Here is an 8,962-nt window from a genome sequence, read left to right on the forward strand (position 1 = left end):
CATCACAAAGAAACCTAGTTCAATTACCTATATTAAAATCACAGATATTATAAAAATAAACATTTTTGCAAAAGCACTAACACATACTAGAGTTCAAATTCACAATTTTTGATATGTAATATATATTCCCCTTCATATTAATTTGTAATGATGTGTATAATACAATGTACAACAAAATTTAAAAAAAAAAACTGTAACAGGATTCAGCAGCCAAATAATATATAGATATTATTGTAAAACTTGGAATTAAAGTTATCAAATGAACAGAGAAAACATTAAAATTACTAGCAATGTTGAACTTGCTGGTAGTGTGTTACTTAGAAACTTCATCTCAAAGAAATTAAGATTATGCTATTTCATCTTAAGAAGAAACACGACATAAAAACTGAAGCAGAACTGAGCAGAGTAATTGATTACATCAGCTGTCTCTTTCTCTCTCCATCTCCCTTAAGTACTTCCTTAAATGCTAATATTGTATCTATAATGCCCATCTCACCAGACTTCTAAAACACAAGTGATCTTGTTTGAATTTAGGACAAACCTTTTGCAATTAGAAATGGGAAGCTCTGACTGTATTTGGGGATACAATTCCAAACATATTGAAAAGACAGTATAAATACTTCTATAATAGTATATGAAATGTAGACAATACAGATACAGTTTGGCTAAGATATTCTGTATTTACTATTGATCCTAATGAAAGTTTGACACCAAACTGTGTCTACGTAGGAAGAACCCTAAATAAAAAGATAAACGTGCAAAAGCATTTCTAGAGAAAATGAATCACTTGTATTACGAAACAGATTTTCATATTTTAGATAAAAAAATCTGAAAACTTAAAACATTTCAAGATACGATATTTGAAAAGCATAATATACAGTAACTCATTTTTATGCATCATACATTATGTAAAATACAGCAATGTGACATATTAATATTATACATTGTAATAAATATAATTTACATCAATATGTTGGAACTTTCAAGAAAGTTTTTCAATCTGTACAATGGAAGGACTGTGAGCTTCATCAATAAATACTATTATGATAGTTACAATTTGACCAGCAAAGTTAAAGCTTTACTATATCTCTAGTTACACACCTTTATTGTCATGAGTCCAATTCCAGCTGCTGTAAGCACTGACATCTCCGATATCCACAGGCAGTATAGTGCACTGCCCTGAGGAGACATCCATTTCACAATTGGTGAACTTTGTACGAGTGTTTTCAGGACTGGCATTCAGCAGTCCTGGAAAATACAGTAGCAGATTTCATGCACCTCTGGCTGCCTGTAGTTCTCTACTACATCCCCTAAGGCCCCAACAGATGGATATCATCCAGCCCTTTTAATCCATGGAGAGTGGTCTTGACAGGGTCAAGAAGTCCCACAGCTGGCCAATGGGCAATATCAGCATTTTAACTCCAAATTCTACTCTCATGCTGTATCTCCTGGGTCTGTGTGTTTAGCATGTCAGTGCAAACACACACACTGATGTTCAGTGGGTCAAAGTTGCCAACTGATGAGCCATGAAACACTTTGGCATTCAGTTTTGTAGTGTAAAATTTAGTTAATTGTTACATTCTATAATTTTAGCTTTCCTTTTTACCAAAATGCTAGCAGATTTCTGCCTTTACTGGTAAAATACCCACTCTTTATCTTAACTCATGAATCAGACCTTCAGCCAATAGGTCACTGCTTTATCTTGACCCTCGGTATGTTTTCATCATTATTAGACTCATCCCAGAGACCACTTCGTGCCTGGAAGGGGTTAGAGAGATCATTCTTGTCACTATTAGGCAGGCAACCGCATGTCATCATTGTCCACTACGTGATATATGATGCTAAGGAAGAAACACTGTGGAAACAGCATGTCAAGAAGTAAAAGGGCATTTCTTGTCCCTGTTTACCTCCACACTGGAGCCACACTCCAAAAGAAAGTTCCCTGGAAGCTCAATCAATGTACCTAACATATACTGTAAACCAGGCTGGGCATCTTCAGACCTAAAAGGAAGAACACTAAAGTAAATAAAATGGTGAAGGAATATTATAGAAATGTGTATCATTAGCCTTTGAGTTCAAGGATGGTACGGGCTTTGATATTTCCATTCTGGCCAATTTAGTGGTATTAATCATGTCTCACTGCACATGATATTTGACAGGGGTAACACATTCATGACATAGCTTAGTCTTTTTCTTTTAGGATTTCACAACAGACAACACTGCAGGATCCTAATCAAATGAGAACCTAGTTAACACTTCTCTTTCCTCAAAATAAGGTGTAGGTAGGACATCTGAGAGGTTTCCGCTTGATTTGGTTTCTATAATCCTGTGTCTTAACACTGAACATGGGAAAAAGTCGCATTCTTTAGGATGGTTAAACACAGCTTTTCAGCTTTTTTTCATTGGTCTTAGTAGTTGGAGAAAGTCTAAGAAACTGAAGGGCTCACAAATCTGCAGTCCATCCAGACACTGCAAGAACTGAAGCCCAGCTCTGACTTTCTTATCGCCAGGTCCCACAGGGCGTTAAGGTTCTTGCCTTGGATGCGGCCCCAAATTGCTCTACATATAAAGCGCTTTCAAACAAGTTTCCCCACCATCAGTTGCAGACTCTGATGCTGGTTTGTTGGCGTGTCTTCACCATGAGAAATTCCTTTGATATTGGATTTATTTGGTGTTGTAAATGGTCACCTCACTCATTATTCTACATATATCGAATTTGACCATTTCAAGGGCTAGAAATGCAGCAATTCAGTATTCACTGAAAATCATTATGAAAGTTACTGAAGTATTTTATAGATTTGTCATTACTGCCTGACAGAGGTAAAATATAAAACACTGTCCAGTAGCATTTGCTTAAACTATTATTAGTCTGATTAGTAGTTTCTACACCTCACTTTGTAGTGCTGTGGTACTTCAAGTATTTAAATTTAATTCTTCATATTTCCCTTTCCCATATGTTTGGAGTTTTCCCTTCAAAAATGAGGATGTAAGACCCAGCAAAGCATTATAGCACCTCATTCTACCAACACAACACATGCAAATTCTGCCGTCTTGTTACACTGCATTCCATGTTTTCCAGCATTTGGAAGAAGTCAAAAGACAGAGAGAGAGCTTTTACAGCATAATTAATTTAAACTAAAACCCTTATTCTAAAAATATCATCTCCCCCGTCTTGGTCCCTCATTATTTGAGAATATGCTTGCAGGCTATGCATTATGGATGACTGTCAACCACTCTCCCTCCTGCCGACATCCCTCAACTTGCTAATAGCTATTCAACTTTGATCTGTAATTTATCTGTGATTTTTAACATTGTTTTTACAGATGGAAGTGAGCATTTGTACTGGAACACAAACATAATCCTTGGGCACTGCACAGCAGTGGTGCAAGTAAAAGCTCTTTGTCACAGGAAGTCTAACAGAGTTTGTGGTGTTTACAAGGAAAGTACATGCACTTAGATTATTTTGAAGGCATTTTACCTGTAAGATAATATACAGATGATTCCATCCACAAACATTTAGCACCCAACACAGAGTAAGCAGTTTTCTAGAAACAATTGTGAGATAATCACTTTGGAGACTTGTAAATTCATTGACTTGATTTTTCCATTCAATTCTCCAGAGAAATTCAGCCAGCTACCACCTATGCTTATAAGATCAAAAAAAGACACCCAGCAGCAATCTGTTTATCTGCTTCTGAATGAAGTGACTTTAGCATTTTGGTGTATGACTCTAATCTAAGAATGTGAAGTTTCAATTTGTTCCTACCTCAGATTATTAAAGACAATAAAGACTAGACAAATCACAAACTCAGGTTTCAGGTGGTCAGTTTTCTTGGAGAAAATATTAATATCCAAATAGCTTCAGTACTCATGTACACAGAGAAGAGTTTGCAAATTTTAAAGGCAGAAGAGAAAGTAAATATTTAAGTAGGGCCGTATAATCTTATGTTACATACTTCTGGTTAGAAAGAAGAAGCCCTTGAGCGAAGGAAGTTAGACCAGAAGTCTAACTTCTGGTTAGAAAGCAAATCCGAACAAGGTAAGTGTGGGTGTAGGCATTTCCACTTCTATTTTATTTGTTAATTCACTGCTTTCTTGGTTTGAATTTTTTCTAAACTTACTAGAAACTGAAAGGGGCAAAAAAGCGCTTGGCTCTATGAAGCATCCTACCATGTTACAAAGTGGGTGTTTGGGGATTCCTGCATCTTCACAAGCTTGTATCTCCATTCTGCTTGAACTCTGATAAAATATTGAGTGTCATGTCTTCACTCTTGGACTGCAAGTTTGCCTCGCTTCTTCTGGAAGCTTTCCTGGTGGCTCGGGAGAGTCTCCTTCTGAAAGTATCTCCTGCCAAGAAATAGAGAATGGGGTCCACACAACTGTTGAGACTTGCTAGACCTCTTGTCACCTGGTAAGTGGCATACACCCTATCATTGAAAGCACACATTTCTGGGGTCTGAAAATCCAGCCGGGCCCTCAAATTCATTGTTTTCATCACGTGGAAAGGGATGTAGGACACAGCAAAAACAGTCAGTACAATAATCACCAGGTAAATGGATTTCCTCCTCAGAGGCGAGTTGTCCAGGTCTTTGTAAATCAGAGCTCTCACAATTAATCCGTAACAGCCCAAAATCAGCACCAAGGGGACACAGAACATGGCCACGGTCGTGCACATACTATAGATGAAATAGCTTCGCAGGTACTCGTCTGAGGTGGTGTCATAGCAGGTGATGGTTTTGTTTTTCCGGATCCCGGTGCCAGAGTAGAAGAGGATGGGGGAGATGCCCACCACCACGATGAGCCACACCAGCACGCTAATATAGACCGCGTTCTTCTTCTTGAGCCTACCCAGGGACTTGAGCGGGTACACCACGCCGCTGTACCGGTGCGCACTAATGCAGGTCAGGAATAAGATGCTGCCATAGAGGTTCACGTGGAAGATGAACCTCTGCAGCTTGCACATGGCATCCCCGAAGATCCAGTCGGTCTTATTGAAGTAGTAGAAGATGAGCGCCGGCAGAGTCAGCACGTACAAGAAGTCTGCCAGGGCCAAGTTGAACATGTACACGGAGATGCCGCTCCACGGCTTCATGTGGAAGACGAACATCCAGATGGCCACGCTGTTGCCCAGGAAGCCGATAATGAACACCAAGATGTAGACAGCTGGCAGGTAGTAGAACTGGAAGCCGGTCTTGGTCAGCGCGCATTTGAACGGGCTGGCGACGGCGGCGGTGGAAGTCACTGTGCTGTTTGCCCAGGGCGAACCAGGGTCGGCCAGGAAGGCAGTGTCCGTCCCGTTGGGGACCGCCGGCCACAGCACCTCGGTCATTCTCTCCTCCCCGACTTAGGCGGCGGTTCCAAGGGACAAGCGGCGGCAGGAGGGCGGCGGCGGCGGCGAGGGGCGCAGCGAGCATCGGAAAGGCGGGCGAGCAGACGCGAGCGGGAGCCGGGGATCCCTGCGGGAGGGGGCGCGCGGGGGCTCGCCCACGCCAGCTCCGGCCCCGCGTTCGCCGCGGGCCATGAAATCCGCCCCGAGCGGCGACCGAACCCGGCTGGCCGGTGGACCAGCAACTTCCCCGTCCGGCCGGCAACGCCGAGGTTACACAACAGGGCGCTCAGGACACCGCGGCCGACAACTTTCCGACTGCGCTTTCCCGAGGGACCGAGGGTTCGCGCCGGAGAGCGCGCCGGGGGGCTCAATGAGGTTGAGCCAAATTCGCCGGGCTGCGCTCCGGCGTGGGGAGGGCGCGCCCCAGCCTCCTTCCCCCGAAGATCAACTTCGTTTGGGCATCTTCCTTCTCCCTACCTTGCAAGCCAGCAGCTCGGGTCTAGGGTCCGCGCCCCGCTGCCCTCAGCTTCTGGGGTCCATCGGAGCGCGCGTGGCCACAGACTCGTGCGCTTCTGGATCGCGTCCGGCTCGCAGTCTGGGTGATCTCGCAGGCTTTTCTAGAGACCTGCTCAGTCTGGAGTGCAGGCGGCCGGAGGGCGAGCCAGGCTCCCCGCGAGGGTGGGCGGAGTTTGGGCGCCGGGCGAGTCCGCGCGCCGCTGGGAGGAGAGGGGCGTGCCTCCGTGAAGCCCGCCCGGCCGCCTGCCCGTGCTTTCCAGGGTGTTCGCTCCGCGCGGGAGACGTCTTCAGGGAGAACTGGTCTTCGCCGTGGGCCGGGGCGCTCAGCTTCTGTCCCGGAGCCACTACCGGAGTTGGTGGAGGAAGCGGGGCGCACTCGGTCAGGGTCAGGGCTAGGGCTGGCTGCCGAGAAGCGACTGGCCCGCCAGCGTTCCTTGGCTCTTCCGCCGGCTATCTTCGGCAAAGTGAAGTTGCTGACACACAGGAAACCCCTCTGACCGCTCAGAGCCTTCTGCCTAACACCCTGGAGCCGACCGAAGGAGACTGAAGTCTCTAGGGCCTTCAAGAACCACGCCAGGTGTTTGCATGTTTCAGGCAGCCTGCAGTCCCCAGCTGGGAACGCCCTGGCATTGCAGCGCTCCGCGCTTTAATGAGACCGGATTCCTGGCGCTTGCAGAAACCTGCTACTCCCAGAAAGGTTTCAAAGGCGGGAGGGAGGGTGTGGAGGGAGATGGGGAGCATCTCTTTCTGTCCTCCAAGTCTGTCTTTCCCCTTTTATTTTCGTATTGTTTTTCTTAATTAACGAAATGCTAATGAATCGACCTCCTTGTTAACATCAGCTTGCACTTTTCTAAAAGGGCTTTGTAAAAATATTATTAGTTGACCCTTGACGTTGCTTCAGCACAATTTAACTTGTTACCTACCACCTACCTACTCACTACGCAGGGTCCCCAAATCTTCCTGTTCAATACGTTTAAATAAAGAACAAAGGCTGCAGTAAAGAATAATTAGAAACATATTGTTCGGGAAATAACGACTATTAAATACAACTTTACATAGATACATGTGAAGACATATGGTGGCTCAGGTGGTAAAGAATCTGCCTGCAATGCGGAAGACCGTGGTTTGATCCCTGGGTCAGAAGATCACCTGGATAAGTGAATGGCAACTCACTCCAGTATTCTTGCGGGTAGAATTACAGAGACAGAGGAGCCTGATGGGCTGCATACAATCCATGGGGTCGCAAAAGTCAGACACGACTGAGTGACTAACACACACACACACACACACACACGCACGAAGACAATTTTAACTCCAAAGTGATTAAGGTGTGGTTGGGGGTTTTATTACCAGTCCTGTTTCTTTAGGTTAAAGCGATTAGTCATAAGTATCTCTGGTAAGTACTCTAAAATACTAGTTGAGGCTTCCTTAAATACACTTAGTCAAAAACTGGTTTTCCTGGCTTCAATGTATCAAATTTTAAAGCAGTGTACTTCAGAATTGTAACTAAATAAGTGTGATTGGAAAATAAATAAATTACCAATTATTAAGGGACTTATGGGCCTTCCCTGATGCCTCAGTAAAGAATCTGCCTGCAATATGGGAGACCTAGGTTCAGTCCCTGGATTGTGAAGATCCCCTGGAGGAAGGCATGGCAACCCACTCCAGTATTTTTGCCTGAAGAATCCCAATGGACAGAGGAGTCCAGGCTACAGTTCATATGGTTGCAGAGTCAGACATGACTGAGCAACTAAGCTCAGGACAGCACAGCAGGAGGACATATTTGGGCTTACCACGTGGCTCTAGTGGTAAAGAACCTGCCTACCAATGCAGGAGACGTGAGATCTGGGTTTGATCCCTGGGTGGAGAAGATCCCCTAGAGGAGGCCATGGTAACCCACTCCAGTATTCTTGCCTAGAGAATCCCATGGACAGAGGAGCCTGGCTGGCTACAGTCCATAGGGTCACATGGAGTCAGCCATGACTGAAGTGACTCAGCGCACATGCATGCAAGGGACATATCTAAATGGGCCCACACAGGGATGGAACCTAGCAATCTTTGACAATTTGCTAATTAACAATATGCTTTATCAGAAATAGTCACAAAGGCTTTTCTCTTTGAACAAAAAAAATCATCCAAAAAGAAAATATCTGTAAAATACATACCATAAAGATTTCTTTCTGATCCCAAATGTTGCAGGATAATGTACTCCTAAAAAAATACTCCTGGCTTTGGTATCACAAAGGAAAATTCCCAGCAAGGACCAGACAGTCCTTTTGAGGGACACATGTAGAAAAGATCATAAACAAACACATGGCGTTGTGAGCAACTCATTGTTTTGAGTTGTGGTCAATAAAACAGCATGAGAACAAATGATACAACTAAAGTCAGTGACCCAAGGGCACGGGTGATATTTTGAAAACAAGTCTGAATTGAAATGAATGCTATAGGCCTCAGTTTTCTCATCTATGAAATAAGGGAGTTGACTTTGATATTTTTTTCCATTCATATATGATTCTAGAATTCTGAGCCTTAACATGTAACATTTTTTGTATTGTTTTATTAGGACGATACTAACTGGGATGGATTTTCTATTCAGAGAGAGAGGGAAGCAGAGGACAGCATTAACAGTTCCACTGGTATTCAATAGGTCCTAACTCCTGGCTCTTGAGCATTTTTCATTTGCAACAAAAGCAATATGTAACCCCATTCAAGTCTGTTGCAAAGCATTAACTCATAATGTGAATGTTTGGAAATGTACACTTAAGCCTAAGTAACATTACATACTCTCAGAAAACTTGACACTTGATTAGGGGTTTGGAGAAGAGAGTTGTCCTAAGTGCACCACAGGCTTTTTACAATAAGGTAAAAAGGTTAATTTTGTAAACACTGCTTTTGCACTCTACATGTTTCACTACAGATTTATGATACATTTAAGTTATATTTTAAATCAAAATTGTGTCTTTGGGGAATAATTTATATGTATTCAGCTACTATTTATTGACTATGATAACTTTCTATTTGTAATACATTGGACTAGATTTAATAAATAAAAAATAAAATACCATCTAAAACTCAATAACATGTTCAGCATTTACTGATGCTTAAATATCAATT

The 8,962-nt window shown here is 43.3% G+C and overlaps 1 protein-coding gene across 1 annotated transcript; it reads right to left on the reverse strand.

Moving 5' to 3' along the window:
* Nucleotides 1–4,150: 4,150 nt before the first annotated feature.
* P2RY1 (purinergic receptor P2Y1) lies at nucleotides 4,151–5,329 on the reverse strand. The gene has a single exon (XM_068980490.1). It carries the CDS (start codon nucleotides 5,327–5,329, stop codon nucleotides 4,208–4,210), a length of 1,122 nt encoding a protein of 373 aa, XP_068836591.1. The 3' UTR covers nucleotides 4,151–4,207.
* Nucleotides 5,330–8,962: the final 3,633 nt, after the last annotated feature.

The sequence above is a fragment of the Capricornis sumatraensis genome, chromosome 1, assembly GCF_032405125.1.
Source record: "Capricornis sumatraensis isolate serow.1 chromosome 1, serow.2, whole genome shotgun sequence".
Taxonomy (NCBI): domain Eukaryota; kingdom Metazoa; phylum Chordata; class Mammalia; order Artiodactyla; family Bovidae; genus Capricornis; species Capricornis sumatraensis.